The following is a 19135-nucleotide window of genomic DNA, read 5'->3' on the forward strand; positions in this document are numbered from 1 at the left end:
GAAAAGCGGAACACGTAGCAGGATATGATTTTTCTTTCAATAACTTTTTTATCCTATTTTCCAAACCCCTTTTTTAAAACCTCAAAATAGTCAATGGTTTCCTTGCACAGGATTTTATGTTGTCTTGAAATTGATGCATTCCCATTGTGTGCAACACTTCATAACTCGTACCTCCTGGCTTAACGTTGTATTAGGTTTCACCACACTGAACCCAGTCCTCAGTTTAAGCTATATCAGACACTGGGCTAGGAGAGGAATTAAAGGAGGGAAGGAAGGAGAACCATTTATTTTTTCTGAATGTAATTTTTCATTATTCACAGATTCCACTGCATGGACTGAATACAAGCAGCACTGCAGCATCACCGTCTCTCCTCGTTAGTCATTTGATGACAAAACAAGCTCTTGTGGCTCCTTTCATTTTGAAATAAAAACAATTACTTGATCGTAATACTGGTTTGTAGAATATAATCTCAAGACTCGCATGGGAATTCTCCTCACTTTTACAGATGACACTTTGGAAATTGGGTGATGCCGGAATAATTTGACCCCGACTTGTTGCAGTGATTTCAGGATATGTTAAGTTAAGATCATTTCACAAAGCATATTGTCTCCTGAGCCTGGCAGTTATTCTGGCCCAGTAGGATCGATGTGACCGTGAGGACCCCAGAAAGGAAAATTGGGAAAGGCCACAAGACGGCAAAAGACACAGGACATTCCCCATGTGGGCATTTCAGGATTGAAATGAACCTTCTGTCGCCTTGTTACTTTATATTGTTAGAATTGACAGATGTATGTTTGCAATGATAAATTCTACACACTCCATTGTTTTTATTTATTCCAGTGCTTTTTAGCTCTCATAAAAATGCTGTATTTTGAAGAGATATTGAGGTAATAAGCCAGTGTGCGTTTGAGAGTAATGTATGACCCACTCACCTTCACCTTTGAGAAGACAAAAGAAAGGGAGGTTTATGAGACACCCTGGGTATTCACCTCCCCTTCTTCCTGTACTCATTTCCCAGTATGATATTGTGATGTTACAGACCATACAGTGAACATAAACATCAATAAAAGATGGATTTAAGTTTAAAAGTTTAAACTGCTTTGCTTTTTTTTCCCCCAGTGACAACTTGAAATGTCAGCTTTGTATGTTTTTGTAAGCTTTCTCCATTTAGTGCAACACAATAGAGAGTTTTAACTTTTGTTTTGGTGTTATCCAAGACTGTGTGCCTTGTGTGGTGTACAGTGTTCTGTGCAAGGACACACAAAAAGGCTTTGTGAACAAGGAAAAACTCACCATGTAGCTCAGAAAAGAAAATTCTTTTGGCCAACCTTGTTAACATGACTTGTATTGTGGGAGAGATAATTGCAACAATTCAGACTTGCAGCATCTCTTTTCTCTTTAATATTCTCTTGTTTTTGGTCAGTTACCTTGCACATCGGAAGACATCAAGCATGCTAAAAAGAATTTAGCGGCTGATTTGTGTCGTGGTGAAATTTTTCCAAGCAGTCTCTGTTTTGGGTTTAAATAAGTACGTTTGTACGATCATTTAAGTTATGTAGGTTAACCAAGTTACGTCAACAAGTCAAGCCTGTTTTTTGGTTTCAAGCAGGTCACAAACATCTGTCACCTGGGGGAAAGTCTTGTGTTTCACCCACAGACTGTAAAAAAGGTGGATGACTTAACAGCTCCCCAAAAGTGAAGCCTAAACATCTTGACCGCCCCCTGGTGCATGACTCCAGTATAGGTCATAAGTCCCGCCCCCCTCAATTTTTCTTGAGTAAAAATGTAACTTTCCTGTCAGGTGTGTATTTTTGGTTGCTGTCCTGAGATCAGAGTATTTAGGAATCCAAAACAACTACTCTAGAGCGCTGCAGTGATGATATAACTGTATATTTTCTAGGCCGACCTAGAAGTTAGCATCGCTCTGGTTCCCTCGACAAAAAGTCAATGGGATTTTTTCGCATTGGATTTTGGATTATTGCAGAAATTAAGCTCAGGTTTAGTTCTGTGTTTTGTTCAGCAAGATAATCTTCAAAAATAAAAACCATTTCTAGGATTTTTGACGCATAAATGCAGTCGCCAGAAGGTAAAAGCTACGGCAATTAAACAAACTACACTGCCCGCTAGCTTCTGACGGCGAGCGCGCAAAGAAAAAGCCCCTCGCATTTACGCTTCAAGAATCCTAAAAGTATAGTTAATGTGTGAACGGCTTGAATACGTTGGTTCAGTAGCTGACACGTTGGAGTTTGTAATTGCAAATTGTCATGCAGGACATGTTTTTCAGATGTATTGGGGAAGTTGTGTTAAGCTACGACTGGCCCTGGTCTCCCCTATTCCCAGCACTACAACAAGAAAAGCTAATCTCTGATGTTAACATTCCCATCCAACTCTCCAGTTTCTCCCACATTCCTCAGGTGGCACTGCTGTGTGTGTGTGTGTGTGTGTGCGCGCGCGTGTGTGAGAGAGAGAGGAGTCTAGGTGTGTGTGTGTGAGAAAGAGAGATAGGAGTGTGTGTGAGAGAGGGAGACAGAGAGAAGAGTGTAGGTGTGTGTGTGTGAGAGGGAGAGAGAGAGAGGAGTGTAGGTGTGTGTGTGAGAGAGGTGTGTAGGTCTGTGTGTGTGTGAGAGAGAGAGGGGTGTAGGTGTGTGTGCGTGTGAGAGAGAGAGGGGGGAGTGTAGGTGCGTGTGTGTGTGTGTGTGTGTGAGAGAGAGAGAGGAGTGTAGGTGTGTGTGTGAGAGAGGAGTGTAGGTGTGTGTGTGTGTGTGTGTGAGAGAGAGAGAGCAGTGTAGGTGTGTGTGTGAGTGTGTGTGAGAGAGAGAGAGAGAGAGAGAGAGGAGTGTAGGTGTGTGTGTGTGTGTGTACTCTGACCCTCGGCAGTTTGCTCTGAGTCAGTTGCTCTCCCTGAAGACGAGTTAAATCAACACAGTTGTTTTAAGCTCCAGGAGATCCAGACCAGATGAGTTTAAAGGGGGACAGCGACAGTGTGGAGCTCGGGGAGTGCACCAGGAACCCGGGCTTTCAGGATGCAGAAGACCGCGGGTCAGCGGCGGACCTCATCAACGCTGACCCCGACGACAAGCACGACCTCACCGCGCTCAAGCTGCACTCGGACGCGGCGGAGGAGTACACGCAGATCAAACCGTATGCCGGCATGCCCAAGGAGGTGTTGCTGCTCTACTCCTCCCAGGCCCGCTACCGAGTGGCCCGAGAGGTTTTGTTCTGGCTGACGATGGCTTGCACCCTGGCGCTGGTGGCGCTCACTATCACGCTGATCGCGCTGTCGCCGCGGTGCCTGAGCTGGTGGCAGGCCTCCCCGGTGTACCAGGTTTACCCCCGGTCCTTCAAAGACTCTGACGGTGATGGGGTGGGAGACCTCAAAGGTAACGCTGACGCTGCTGCGTGCTCTGATAAGGGAGCTCATTAAAACTCCTCTATGACACTTTGCATTCACTTCTATTAGGTCATCCTTTATTCATGACTAGAAGCCTACCTCACGTGTCAGTGGTCAATTAGAGTAGCTTTTAGGTTGCCAGGTTGTGAATAATCCTCCAATAGCAGGACAGGTTATCATCTTTTTAAATTGTTCTCTAGTTTATCAGATAGACACTCTAATGGACCGCTTACCTTTTGGAAAAACCTGCAGTGTATCTGGAACAAAATCCAATTATTAACACTTTAATATCTAGACATGACAGCTTATTAGACTGTGAAGCCCACAAACATGTATTAATAAATTACCAACACCTCTTACAGCATTATCATTACAACCTAGCAACCCAAGAGGTGAACTCGTCACAAGCTTATAAATCATTAACTTTATTTAACCATTAGCGAATAAAGATCAGTTACAATATAATGTATTTACCCTTCAAAAGTAAAAGGTTCCTTTTTGTTCTTTTTAAATATTGGCACCAATGGTTTAATGAGCTACTGGTTAATTAGGCGGATGCACCTTTACTTCATGTGCAAGAAGCAAGGACATTGCTCTGTTTTAGAAACATTATTTAAAATATGCACTGGAAACCCTGTATTGAGAGTCGGATTTAGTGTATTGATGGACTACATAACTGCTTTTTTATAATGTCAGGTAGCAGTTCCCAAACCTTTTCTGCAGCCCCCCCCCCCCCCCCCCCCCCCTTTTGTAGATAAGAATATTTTCAAGCACTCCTCTCTCTTCATTACCCACACTTCTAATGAAGTGTCCCTTTCTTGTCCCTTTTTTTGGTAGTTGTGCCGTTTGGTGTATATTCGTTGTCTACCTGTCCTTCCACACACTCGCAATACTTTGTTAGCAGTGCAGAGCCACGCATCATTTATATTTTAGCCTCAACTTAACTCCAGGCTCCTCCCTGTAGACGTCACAACTCTCCGTTTGGGAACCACTGATTTAAGGAAAGCCTTTGCTCCCAGATCCCTTTCCACATAGTTTTTTACTAATATGATGTATAGCACCGTATGATCCAAATACACTCAACTGTCATCAGCATCAGTGTTAATACAAATCTTACTCTTCTTCGACCAAGTGCTCCAGTGTCAAGTATTCATCATTGTGTCTCTGCTGTGGCAGGAATTCAGGAGCAGCTGGATCACTTCCAGTATCTGAACATCAAGTCGGTTTGGATCAGTCCTTTCTACCGCTCTCCCATGAAGGACTTCGGCTATGATGTGGAAGATTTCCGAGCCATTGACCCGCTCTTTGGAACCATGCACGACTTCGAGGAGCTCCTGGCTGAAATGCACAACAAAGGTGTGAACTGTCAATTCCCCTGTGTGCGTAGAGATTCGATGGTGGATCGTCGTGCGTCTTGTTTTGGGGGTAGCAGGGCGCATGTCTTTGACTCATGCTAACCTCTCGCTGTTTTCCACCAGGTTTGAAGCTGATAATGGATTTCATTCCCAATCACACCAGTGACAAACACCGCTGGTTCAACTTGAGCCGGACAAGAGATCCTCACTACAACGATTACTACGTCTGGGTCGACTGCAATGAAACCGCGCCGAGGCCTAATAATTGGGTTGGTACTGATTTTCACTGAACCTTCACAGATGCATTGCACTGTCTTCAAGTCCTAATCCTCTTCTCCCTCGTCTTTTCTGTCAGGTGAGTGTGTTTGGGAACTCGTCATGGACTTACGACGACATTAGAGGACAATGCTACCTGCACCAGTTCCTCAAGGAGCAACCGGACCTGAACTTCAGAAACCCACATGTCCGCAAAGAGATGACTGTGAGATTGCGTGACCACACACCGCTCTGTCTCACATGCCTCACATACACATATTCTGCTATTGACTCATTTCTAAAGCGTGTGTGTTTTTCGCTGACTCGCATATGGTATCTCTTACTCAAATCTTATCTCATCGGTTTTTTTCTCCTCCTCTGCCCAACGATTGTTGACAATCCTTTGTTATCTGTAGCAATGATGTTTGATTTCCAACTGATTACACATTAACTTCCTTAATGTGGCTCGTTAACCTTTGTGTGTTGTAACTTGCGCTCCCTCTGGAAGAAACAGGTGGCCAAAAAAGCGAGAGAAATCATCATCCAACCTGACCATATTCTGTCCAGGGCATTTGGTGTAATGTCCTCAGGCCTTCGCTATAATGTCCCTCTTAGGAGGACAAACCGCTACTTCATTCAAGTCCTTCATTCCTCCAGCCATAAGGCTTCTTAACACAGACAGTAGTCATTTCAAGTGAATAGAGTGAAGTCTTTGGTCCTCTTACCTGCTCATTTATTATGTATATACTGTATGTGTACAGGGTTATGTACAGGTGTTTGTGTAAATATACTGTACGTGTTTATGTTTATATATGTATATGTAGGTAGATGCACATAACCTTTGCATACATATACATCTACATTCATATGTCAACACATACATATAATATAGCCTACATTATATTTATGTGTCGACAGTCATTTACACTCTTCATATCTTCCCACATTTGTTGATCTGTGGCCTTTGAGCTTTGATGTTCTTCATATTGTGAATGTTCTTTATTGACTGGGTAAACGAAACAAAATGCCCTCGGGATAAATAAAGTTATCTAAATTTGAACAAGTTTACAATGATCAAGTGACACTTCAACACTAAGGAATCTGATCTTGTACTCGTGTTTTTTTTACAATTAATTCAATTTTTTATTTTGATCCTGTTTTAGGATATTATTCATTTCTGGCTGGAGAAGGGAGTGGACGGGTTCCGGATGGATGCAGTGAAGCACCTCCTGGAGGCTGCACACTTGAGAGATGAACCACAGGTGGACCCAAACCAAGCAGCAGTGAGTGTCACCTCCTGGCACCACATAATATCCAACCCGGCTTAGTTCTAGCTGCTGTTGGCCCTCAAATTGACTCTACCATCCACCTAAGATGGTCCGTCTGATCAATATCTAATGGCAGAGCAATGTAACACATTTAACCCCATATAAAGGCCAAGCTTCAGCTCCAATCAAATTGAATTTCAGTGACTGCCATCTGAGGGTGAACAATTATCAAATCCTATACAGTTGTAGTTATCATTTTGCAGAAACTCCTCCAGCTCTCAAAGCTACAGTAGGTAAATAGGAAGGCAAAATATCCAGAATTTGAAGAAGAGTGAGACCTCTTCTTGCAGCTCTCCCTCTCCCCTCTCTGCCCTGAGCCAAAAGGAACGCTCTCTTTCTCTGAAATGACCTGTGAGTGACCCGTCTCCTGTCACAGACTAAACTTTCAAAAGTCTTAAAACAGGGTCAAAGGAGGTGCAGAAGTCTAGTTTAAGATTATTATGGATTATTTGCCTACCCTAGCTTCAGCATTTATTAGATCCCTTGAGGAAGACAAGTAATCACCCAACACCGGCCCTCATTTTATTAGTTTGAGATGGTCTCGTTTGTCACGTTTCATTTTTGATAATGATTAAATGTAACAAACATCAGTCAGCAGGTCTGCTCAGTCAGTAAAGAGTTTCTGTTTCCAATCCGTTTGGGTTCTTTACTTTTTGCTACTGCTCTATCATATTCTCAGCTCTTCCTCCTCTGAGCTCAAGAGATCAACGCTCCTTTTTAGTAAACAACACTGTTGTAACATTCAGTTATGCAATTATATTATGATTTTATTTTGTTGAATTATATAACAAGGGGCATGTCAGAGTCCAGCTTTTTATGATCGGAGGGATAAAAGCAACACTGTGGGCAGAGGCGACTCCGCTGAAGCAGTACTTTCCAGTGTAGGTGGCAGAGCAAAGCTAATCCACCACTGAGTGGGAGAGTATCATTCAGCATTTATCTCTAACTTAGATGCCAGGTTCATCTTGTGCCCTTCTTGAGAAAATACAGTCACTGGTATTCATAGGGTTCATGATTCATGCAGAGTTAAGCTCACTGAGAAAGAGTTTTTGTTCCACGGAGACTTAAGTTATTTCTCACAGAGGAAAGATTAGTAGAAAAGAGAAGCATATTTTGGCGGATTAGTGAGTCATTAGGATTTTCTTACCGCAGAAGAATAACTCTGCTAATACTGAGACCGACTTGTCTACTTACTGCTGACTGAGAGGTATACTCACTGCTGCCCTGGCCGACTACTCATTGTTAATAACCCACGCCAATGCACTGGCCGACTACTCATTGATAATAACCCACGCCAAGCTGTGCTTTAGTGATGTTGACCAAAACAAGAGTCACTGTCAGGCACTACAGAGATTTTAGTGCCTTTTCAAAAAAGTCTAACAACATTGCAATCAAGAGTCAGCTGTGTGTTTATTGTCTTTTATTGAGAATTTTACCTTGAATGTGATTCAGACAGTCGTAACTGATTGTGGAAAGTGCCGTCGTTATTTCTTTAGAAGCTTTAAATTTGGACCCACTATGTGCTTTGCTTGCTGCTGCCTGAACGGTTCGCTGATGTCCGCAGTATGTCGGCACAGTGGTTTGCGTTGCTGCCGACATACTTGAATAGACGTTGAATAGACTCATGGTCATGGTTTCTCCCACACAAAAATACATAGGTGTTAGTGTTTAGGAGTAGAAATGTCACTCTCCCCAAATCATTAAACTACTGTTATGCACTGGTTTGTGGTCACACTTGGACACAGAGGGTCGAATTTCCTCCTGGGTATAACTTAACAAGACTTACATTCCTGCCTGTGTCTCTTTTTACTCTATTCTGTCTTCTTACACATTATATGAATACTATTACACTATTACTATTACCCCAAAACCTTGAACATTCCTTAGACAGTAATCCCAATTGTCTGTATTACTTGGCCTCCAGTATCTATGTATCTGGTTTCCACATATCATCCAACCACCTGGCCTGTGACTGGACCCCGTGCTGTGGCCTGACAAAGAAACACATTTACACCCAAGCTCAACCAAACTCCCAGTTGGCAGAGGAAATACTGTTGGTCTCTCTTTAATCCACTATAGTTGATGATCTCAGGGTGGAGGCTTTACTGTGAACAGGTTTACTGTGAACTAGTACCCAAAATGCAAAACCTGTCTATAACACTAATACAATAATAATGAAATCCAATATTAGCTAACTTACGTGATTCGTTATATTCATAACCCTCCAGGAGTCTGTACAGTCAGAGTGGGACCTCCATCATGACTACACCACCAGTCAGCTGGGTTTGCATGACCTGCTGAGGGACTGGAGGGCAGTGATGGACGTCCACAGCCGTGAGCCTGGCAGATACAGGTTTGAGAGCCATAACAATACAATAATGCTCCTACATACTTAGTTTGCTACTACATATGATGATGATGCCATAAGGTTCACATAGCTCATCATTCGTATGCAGTCCTGTGTATAAAGTCACTTATGTCGAAAATTTTTATTTACAATTTGAGTTGCCCGGTCCACTGTGTTTTCACTACTACACAGAAACATCAGGAGTGTTAATTCATAGTTTATATAGTTCTCGCAGATTTTTAGTTAAATTATGCTTTGAAAAGTGTTAATATTTTAACTCTTTAATAGTGTTAAAATTTGACACCCCTGGTGTTGTTTTATGAAACCACAGAAGTGTACTTTCAACTTGAAATTGTTATTCCCTTTCACTCAGAGTGTTAATTTTTAACATACAGTGTTATTTTAGGACACATATAGTGGCGTAGGCAAGGACGGTGCTCGCACCCGTCCCTTGACATCCCAAGGGGCCAGTGACGGCCCCCCCTCGTGTGAAAACACAGGGCAAGGTTTCACTGTTCCACTACCATTCACCATCATCTGATAGCCTGTGAACAGTTCCTTATGAGACCACACAGAGTTGACTGGTATTTCTCCACTTTCTCATACATCACAGTCATGGTGGTATGTAATCCCACCCAACTCATATATTTTCTCCTTTTCATTAATGTATTTTATTTGGTTTCAGTAATGATGGCCGTGAATAATAAAAAAAAATTCTAATCACAATTACTTAATTTTGATCTTTCCGTCCAAACCGGATGTTGTGATCAACTCCGCCAGGAGTGAATGTAACTCAGTCACAGATGTAAACTATTAACTCACTTAACCGACGCAGGGCTTTTTTATTACTACAAGTGTTACAGATGCTACAGATGTTGCTGTGTATCTATAAATACAGTATATTGATAATATGGTTAAATTGACACATAGTACCAAGACATAATTGTTTTTTTTCTTCAGGTCTAGAACCTCTCCTGATAGAAAATTCTATTTTAGTGTGGGACTAATAAATCCTTTTGTAAAAGGCCATTGAAATGAAGAGAGAATGCAGAGCTCGCAAGGACAGCCGAGTGTTGAATGTTGACAATTTCAGGATCAGATTGCACGTTATAATACAAAAGTTCTCGCTCCACTTCAGGTTCATGGTGACAGAGTCATATGATTATCACGAGGTGGACAAGACCATGATGTACTATGGTACCCCGCTGGTTAAAGAAAGTGATTTCCCCTTTAACTTTTACCTGCTGGACCTGCCCCAGAACACCAGTGGCTTGTGGGTTCAACATCTGGTCCACTTGTGGATGGCCAACATGCCCAAGGGACAATGGCCCAACTGGGTGGTGAGTCAGGAGTCTGAGGCTTTTCTCACTTAATCTTTAGCCATCCCATATCCCTCACTTTTTAACATCAGTTTTCTCTAAACCCATCCACTTCACCCTGTCTCACTCATCTCTCCACTTATATTTCTCTTGCCTCCACAGGTTGGGAACCATGATAAGCCTAGAATTTCCTCCAGTGCTGGTCAGTCATACATTCGTGTCATCAACATGCTGCTGCTGACCCTCCCAGGCACGCCCACCACCTACTACGGCGAGGAGATCGGCATGGAGAACATTAATGTCACAGACAGTCAGATACAGGACCCTGCTGGGAAATACAATGCAGTCAGTACTGTGCATACACTGAAAAATACTCACTGTAACGTTGCTGCCAGATGCAGAAGGTGCAAAAAAAAGGATTACCTGTTTAATTGATGACATTACAAAACAGGACTTAATGGCTTTACATTATGAATATTGACATTACTGTCTGCAACTGCATCACAAAATACATCCTGGAAAAAAAGCCATGAAGTTAAATCACCAACTATGTTCAACAAAGACAATTTAACCTTCATGATGGTAGGATTTATTGCAGGTTTCTTGTTTATGAGACAGCATTCGTTTTATCTGAGTGTACCTCATAAACTGGCAATAGAGTGTAAAACCATGCGAGTGTGTCCATGCACATTCACTGTCAGTAGCTTAAGTGCTAAAATGATTCCTGTCCTTTCACTGCAGAGTGCCAGTCGGGACCCTCAGCGGTCTCCGATGCAGTGGAGTGGTGACATAAATGCAGGCTTTAACAACAAAACAAACATCACCTGGTTGCCTGTACACCCCGACTACAGGAGCATCAATGTGGAGGTGTAGAACTCTTTCAATATTGTTCAACTCAGGAGAAACATCTGGCCAGGGCTGGCTTAAGTTCACCTTATTTTACATCATGTATCTCCCGTGCCCCTATTTCTCTTCCAGGTCCAGAAGAAAGACGAAGGGTCTGTTCTGGCTCAGTACCGTTTCCTGAACACCCTGCGTCAGTCACAGCTCCCCCTTCACCGTGGGTGGTTCTGCTACGTCCACAGTGATGCCAGTGTCTTCTCATACCTCAGAGAGCTGGACGGGCTTGACGGAGCGTTTCTTATGGTGCTTAACTTCGGTGAAGAATCTGCCGTCACAGATCTCTCCTCTATTCGTGAGTTACCAGACCAGTTGAAGGTGCTGATGAGCACAAACCGAGTCAACGACGGCAAGGTGTTACAAAAGTCTCGTATTCTGACAGAGGCCGGAGAGGGTTTGGTGATTCAGTACTCCACCCACACTCGGTTTAACCTCAACCACACTGAGCAGTGCTACGTGTCTGAGAAGGCCTGCTATTTAAGTGTTGTAGACATACTTTATAAATGCTAATATGAATAGACAATGGAAGATTCTGCCTCCTCTGTAGCGGATTTATGTCACGTAATAAAGACGGCCATTCAGATACATTCATTGTTGATGTTGTCTTCTCTTCTATAGGTATTATTAAACATGTGTGTCATCCTAATGGTAGATATTTGGGTCATTGTAGTTTCCCGACTGTCTCCTGACGGCTCTGCCATCTCTTCCTCTTGCGTGGAGGCCGCGGACGGTCCAGGCCCAGCTCTGTGTATAGGAATGCTAGCGTGAGGGCTTCCTGTGTCGGGGAGAAAAGATAGAAGACATATTTCTCAGTCTGTACCCATTAACTCAACTGATAAAACTGATTAGTTAGTGAGTGTTTACAATGTGAGGAAAGAGAGAACAGAATTTCTTGAGATTTTGGTAAACTGACTTTTTAAACTGGATTTATTCTCACGGAGGCTTTAAAACAAAATTGTGTTTACAGTTCTTTCACTTTTCAACATGGATGTGCTTCTGCAATGGATTTAAGAGCAGCTGTCAACAAGCAACATTTCTTATTAAGAAAAATGAATCAATACTGAGCTACTACAATCTTTGTTTGGTGAAGATTCTGACAAAATAACACATCATGGTCGTTTTAATATATTTTTCGATGAGAATAATTACAAAATGGCAAAAATGACCACGCCTCCTATCGTGTATCATATGCTATTGCAATATCAGTTAAACAATAATTGCAATGTAATATTTTATTCATATCATGCAACCCTGTTGTAGCTGTATTTGGAAGCAAACCTCTAAAAAGCTAATTTAAAAAAAAAAACTTAGGAAATCCAATCCCTTTAAGACCCTTACAGTCTTGCAGGAGGTTGCATTACCTCCTCCAGCATCAGCTCAAAGCCCTCTGGTCCAAGATGATTTGCTCCAGGTTGGATATTAAGAACTATGTTTGGTGCTGGTTCACATTCTAAAAGAAGGAGGAAGACAAAAAGACGGAAGTTAAAGGCAGAATTGGGCAGAAGAAGATCTCTGATGTTTCAAACTCCCTCTCAGACATTTATCCCTTATCTCATTGTATGCCCACTTCCTCTGCTCCCCTTCTCTCTCTGTCCAGCTGCCCCAGATCTCTCTCTTCTGACTCCGTCTTTACTCCCCTTGCATTCAATCGTGCTGCCATCTGATATTGCTCTCCCTCTCCTCGAACCCCACCATATTATCCCCCCTCCCCGCCTCTGTGGTACGGGCTGTTTCACAAGTGCGGTCTTGACCTTGACAGCTCCCAGTCTGTGGCGTCTAATCTCTTGCTCTGATACACTATCTCTTTACCATGCTAATGGGCCTGCCCACCCGCCTGTATGTGTCTATGCCATCAGCACTTTATCAAAGACTCCAGAGAACAGAGAGACAGATTAGGGAGACATACACACATACACAGACACTTAAGCTGCTTGGTGGATGTGTGTATAACAACAGAAAAGTGAGAGAGGGTGAAAGAGAGAGATAATATGTGCATTTGAAACAAGAAGAATGTAGCCAGTGCTGGAGAGAGGGAGAGGTGTAAAGAGGAGTACCACCAATATGGTGAAGGCTGATTATAAGTGAGAGGGAGAAAGAGCCTGTCTAGGGGGAAATGAGAGCAATTAGCTCTCTCTCACACACACATGCGCACACACACAATACTACAAGGTGACCTATGCTATACTTTGGTTATGAACTTCAAATGCTGTTAGCAGTTTCCCCTGATAGAAAGCCATACTTCTGTTTCTGCTGCCTCTCCAGACATGCACACTGACACTACTATTGGGAGCTGACCCTGAACTATTAAAACCTCTGATGATGCAGAAAAATTTCACCTTATACAATAGCATTAATATGCATGTATGTGATCAACAAGTGAATAAGCTGTTGTGACGGCATGTTTGAGTGTGTCTGTGCACGTACCTGACGTAAGTTTCATGGCGAAGTGTGCATGAATGGCTTTTTTTAGCTGCTTTGTGTATTTGAGGACACTTGCCAGAGGAACCCTGGCATCACCGGTGTAGGCCGTCAGCAGAATCGATGGGTAACACTGACTCAAACAATCGTACACACACACACACACACAGAAAAAGCAGAACTTGTTTTCACAGACAGATGAAAACATTTGAAAAGCACTAGTAAATGGTAAATTGACTTGTGTAGCACCTTTCTAGTCTTCTGACCACTCAAGGTACTTTTACACTACTTGTCATTGACTTTGATGGCAGAGGCTACCTACCCATCATCTGATCTAATCATTCAAACCACATTAACACATCCCATCCACAGCACAGCTTCGATTCAGTGTCAGGAACACTTTGACATGTGGACATGTAGGATGGCCTACTCTACCTTTGATCCAAAGACAGTAGAACGAGTACAGCCAATTCAATATTTATTTAAGAATTTTGGAAGAAAACATGATTGAGAAGGTGAATAACAGGGCTAGGTCACTGTGTATTGGGGACATAGGCCTGATAAGCACATTCTGTTTAGAAAACAATAGAACTGTTTTTGGGCATGATGACGTCTGGACACAAAGTAGACGCCACTGATTGTAAATGTACTGAGTGTGTATTGGAAAGACCTGATGGGGCGTGTAAAAGTTGTCATTGCGCGGACCTCTGTATAAGACAGGAAGCTCTGTTAAGAGACACTTGGAATTTGATGTTGTGGATCTTGGAACTCTCATGAGTGTGTTAAACCATGATTCATTAAATTCTCCTTGATTGCTGTGAGATCTCTCTGCTGACTCCTTCTTGTAGACCTTTCTATTTTTCTATAATACATTGTTCTACCATAGAATAAAACTACCTGGTAGCTTATAAGTTACAGCTTATAGAAAAACCTGAAAAATGCCCCAAAATGCACTAAAGCCCATGCACACAAATAACTGCAGCTACATTCTTCCTCTCCATACCTGAGGGGTAATGTTGTGAAGGGGACAGTAGGAGGAGATGGCGAGTCTATGTTTTGGATTTCCAACTGGGTCCCCCCATTCTTCCCTATCCTCCAAAGTTAGGGGTAGGCTGGGGTCCTCCATCGTTCCCAACACATCCAGGAAAGGAGCCTGAATACAGTGGAAGAGATGGCATTGGATGCATTTGTGTGTTTGGAGACTTTTCTTCAATCCGTATTTAACCCTTACATATTGACAAATGCCAGCTCTGATAAGGTGCCCTTGAGTAAGACACAGAGTCCAGCACACAGATACACAAACCTTCTGTGATTTAACATCTCACCTGCAGTGTGACCGCCTGCATCATGTGTGGGTGTCTGTTGCACAGCGCTCCCACTGGCACGGCTCCAGCACTGCAGGCTGTGAGGGCAGTGTGTGAAGGAGAGGATACTCCTAAAGAGAAAAGGTGATGGAGACAGGCTTGGAGGTCCTCCACTCCTCTCGGCTTCCCCTCCACACGAGCTTGTCTTTGCCAGGACAGACCCCGCTCCCCTCCACCTCTAGGAGGTATAAAGGTAAAGAACACTGATTCACTTCAGCTCACAATTTAAGACTTAATCAGCCCTTACAGACATTTTCCAGCTATTTCCTTCCACGCAACAATCAATTCACAATCAATATTAACACAGGTATTACTTAAATAATGCAGTTCTCATCACCAAATAACCTGCTGAGCCAGAAAGGTTAGTTTTTAGGCAGCTGAAGAGGTAACACCTTACCTGATGTGGCAAAAGGCCAGAGCCCAACCCTGCTCCAGCAGCAGCCTTTTCTCTGGGCAGAACTCCATGTTGACATCTCTGCCATAAGCTCCGTAGACATGGATCAGTAGTGGAGCCTGACTCAAACCCTCCACAGGCGCTGAATGAAACAGTGTAACAGGCACCAAGGTACCATCCTACAGAGGAGACACAGAGAGACTGGTCTGGAGACTGTCAGGGGTAGAAACAGGGCCCTTTTAAATGTTAAGGGTATGTGTTCATGACAGAGTGTGCATTGCTGAGGTCTTCTGTCTCTGGTGGCTTGTTGCCAAAAGAGCTTTATCAGTAGACACTTGAGTCTTAATACAGAATGCTGACCTCCCTGCTGATACTGTTTCAGTGTGTGTGAATGGGTCTTATATGTCAAGTGTTCTCACTTGGTGGCAGGCTTCTAAGCGCGTGGTGGTATAATTGGCGTGGTTCTCTGAGGAGGACTCGTCTTCTGTGCCTGATAAAAGTAGCCCATCCTCAGGGAACAGGCGGTAGGACACAGGGAAGTGGACCGGAGATGAAAGTGAGAACTCTAAGACACTGAGTTCCTCTGCCGTGCCTGGTTTCTTGGTTTGGATGGCACAAGCCCAGGAGGGGAGCTTGGGAGTGTAGATATTTAAAATGTTTAAGAGATTAATACATAAAAAAAAGAAAAACAAGAGTGAGTACGATGGTAAACAAGAGTGTTACATGAGTAATAATATTTAAATGGAGTTATTATCACACTGACCTGTACAGTGTATGTCTCCTTGGGCTGGGTCAGGGGGACCACGACCAGGACGAGTTCACCCACTGGTGTTCTCACAACCAACACACAGTGGTCTCCAACCACATCCATGTCTTTGACTGCAGTGCCAGGGTCAGGGGAAAACAAGGGCACCCAGCAGACCATGGATGGCTCAGAGAGAGGGGCCTGTACCACCTAGTTTTTTTACAATTTAAAATGAAACATACAATATTCATCAGCAAGTTTTTTTCCCCGTGCAAATATAATTTCTGAATAACTACAGCCGAACCAAGTTGCTAATAGGGACCAATTACTTCCAGTCAAACCAATTAATTTAAAAGTTGACAACTAATTGATAAATTAACTACTCGTTGCAGGTTTAGTATTGTACAGACTCTACCTGATATTCTTGTCCAGGCCCTGTATTAGCCAGTATAATCAGACACTTTCTCCAGTGCTCTACGTGGTACAAGAGGTCCAGCTGGCGTGGCTGAACCAGGAACGGCTCCAAATGGGATGTTGTTCTATCAATGAGCAGCACCTCTGAACTGGTCCTGCTGTTGCAGTTGATGCTCAGTATCTGTCGGTCTCTGGAAAGGGCAACCTCCACAAACACACTGGGGAGATGTCAGTGTATCAATTAAGGATGGTGTGGGAGCAGAGATAGCTTAGATGTGAAATGACACTTACTCAGGATGGGTTTCTTCATACACAGAAGTTATCCTTGCTCCGTTGGAGGTCAGGTCCAGCCGAAACACTCTGCTGCAGCGTAGACCCTCCAGAGTCGTGTAGAACAGCGCCTCGTCTGTGGCCCATTCTTTAGCCATGCAGACAGACATACATAACAATATCCTTTAATATTAGCCAGAGCACTGCATTTCATTTATTGTTACTGAGATTTTTTTATTTTTACTAGTGGAAACTATTCAAAACATACCAAAGCTGAAGACTTTATCAAGTATGAATATGATGTGTGGGGGATCCAGAGAAGGGAGGTTTCCATTTCCAAGCCTCACAACCACACACCTGGATTGTCACAGCACAAGCATCAATCCACTTATTAAGTAACTGAAACAGTTTTAATTTTGTTTTAATCAAATGACCAAATAAAAGGATATCTTCTATCTTTAATTATATTATGTTTACCTCAGCTCTTCTGTATGAGTAGCTTTTAATGTGGCAGCAAGATGCTTTTCCTGAGGGGACAGACGCATTCTCTGGACAGTCCACAGAATCCTCTGCTTCCTCTCTTCATTATGAAATCCTGTCTTCTCCTCCTGCCCAGAGACCTGTCCTAGATCTAGCACCTGCTGTGGCACTGGCTCACCTACAAATGAGGAGCTGAAACTGAATCATTCATAAAAGGGGGTACGACACTATTCCTAATAATGGAACATATCGAAGGTTGCTGACGCAGACTTGGGAATAGGATTATATAGTAAGAAGATACACCAGTGTTACTTGTCCAGTGCAATGTTGTTCTCTGCCTCCTGTCCTCTTTAAAATTAATTCAATGTCTATGAATGAACTACAGGCTTTAGAATCACAGGTGTCCCAGGTTCCCATGTTTCTGGCCTCATAAGTTGTTAACATCAAGCTACATTCATGTTTCTGCTTACTCTGTCTCCGGTCCATTCTGTAGATGCCATCACCCTTAATGAAATATACATGGTGATGGCCACAGACCTGCGTCAAGAGAAATCATGGTGAATTGTAAAAAAATAATTTGGAATTTCACATATTTGCCTCAAAAGCTGGATGAGTGTAAACCTGAAGGAGGAGACAGGCCTTACCAACGAGTGAGCAGGTGTGTTGGAGAACCTGCGGTATGTTGCCTTCAGTCTCCTGTTGAAATACTTCTGCAAGTCCTTGTACCTCTCAAGTCCAGAGCTGAGGTGATCATCCGAGGAGTCTGAAGTGTCCTGAATTGAAAAAACGATACAAATTATGGAAAGACGTTTTACAGGCTGCAACGATAAGCATGCAAATTGCTGTTCAAATCAATATTCTCCTATCCTTTGCAAGAGTTCCTGAGGCAATATGTTAAATCTCTAAAGATCTCTCAGATCGTCTGGGACCGGTCTGCTCCGTGTCCCCAGAGCTAAAACCAAACACGGAGAGGCAGCGTTCAGTCTTTATGCTCCACCTATCTGGAACAAAGTCGCAAAATACTGCACGTCTTCTGCAACTCTCAGCACTTTTAACTTAAGACTGAAGACTTTTCTTTTTGCCGCTGCCTTTTACTTAACAAAACTATTTATTCATTGCTTTATAATGCACTGTTACCCCTATTGCTTTGGTATTCTTGGTTTTATTTCATTTAAAATGATTTTATCTGCTTTGTTTTGTAAATATTTTATCTGAAAGTCATTTAAGGGGTTTCTTTCCAATGCTTTTAATGTTCTATGTAAAGCACTTTGAATTATCGTGCTGTTGAAAGGTGCTATACCCATAAACTTGCCCAAATGAGAGGATTGTTGTGGGTAAAGCACTTACAATGGTGCATAGCTATTATTTCACTGTCATTTGGCAATTGGCTTGCATTTTGGTAATATAACGTGACACAGTTTTCATATAATTTTCCACTTGAAGACTCAATTATAGTCACTGCAAATACTTATGGGAAACAAACACTTTATTAATCATTAATTATGCGGTACAGGTGTATATTCCCTGTATCTTGTTTCCATGTCAGTGCAGTGAGCCGCATCTAAACAGGGGCTCAGGTTCAGCACTTTGCCCTTATCTGTTGCTCCCTTTTAGGACTAGTTTTGTCAGCGTGGTGAAAAGACACCGTTTTTTAAATAATGAATGACTTTAAATAGGAGTCTGTTATCTCACACCAAGCCTGGGCTGAGCTAAAACAGCGAGTTAAATGTGAACTTAACACCCTTACCGCCGTGTAACAACGCTGGACGGACAAGGAGAGCCATGTTATCCGTTTGCACACGGCCGGCTCCCGAAACCGTAACGTACGTACGTAACGTGTAACGAGACGAGCAGGTGAACACAGCAGAGGAGAGAGAGCGACCATAGCGGAGATCTAACAGTTAACCGGCTAACTTAACACATAATAGCTGTGGTTGTGTGGTTTTAAGTCGCTAACGTTAACTGTCACTCCCTGGCAAGTTAATGTCGGACGCTTACACGTTTCACATGGCAAATAAGCACCGCATTTAAACCTGTAATATGTATTGTTTAGTTAATTAAATAAAAAAATCACATGAAAACTCCTGCCGTTGGTTAACCGTTGACAGCAGTGAGCAAATTCTATACACGTGCACCATTTCCTAAACAAAGCCC

At 42.8% G+C, this 19135-nt stretch overlaps 2 protein-coding genes across 2 annotated transcripts; one reads left to right on the forward strand and one right to left on the reverse strand.

Annotated features, from left to right (window-relative positions):
* Positions 1-2957: 2957 nt before the first annotated feature.
* On the forward strand, positions 2958-11406 carry slc3a1 (solute carrier family 3 member 1; the record flags this gene model as incomplete). The annotated part of the gene is made up of 10 exons (XM_083922756.1): positions 2958-3381; positions 4569-4748; positions 4871-5016; positions 5103-5228; positions 6166-6285; positions 8559-8683; positions 9816-10017; positions 10159-10341; positions 10738-10863; positions 10975-11406. 10 exons carry the CDS (start codon positions 2958-2960, stop codon positions 11404-11406), a joined length of 2064 nt encoding a protein of 687 aa, XP_083778882.1.
* Positions 11407-11533: 127 nt separating this feature from the next.
* On the reverse strand, positions 11534-18866 carry prepl (prolyl endopeptidase like; the record flags this gene model as incomplete). Its single annotated transcript, XM_083922466.1, has 15 exons — positions 11534-11671; positions 12258-12346; positions 13321-13447; positions 14318-14467; positions 14640-14856; positions 15076-15251; positions 15492-15704; positions 15836-16027; positions 16233-16449; positions 16523-16649; positions 16770-16858; positions 16979-17159; positions 17452-17518; positions 17626-17754; positions 18729-18866. 15 exons carry the CDS (start codon positions 18864-18866, stop codon positions 11558-11560), a joined length of 2226 nt encoding a protein of 741 aa, XP_083778592.1. The 3' UTR covers positions 11534-11557.
* Between the last annotated feature and the right edge of the window lie 269 nt (positions 18867-19135).

Source organism: Echiichthys vipera (assembly GCF_963691815.1).
Source record: "Echiichthys vipera genome assembly, chromosome: 11".
Classification (NCBI taxonomy): Eukaryota; Metazoa; Chordata; class Actinopteri; order Perciformes; family Trachinidae; genus Echiichthys; species Echiichthys vipera.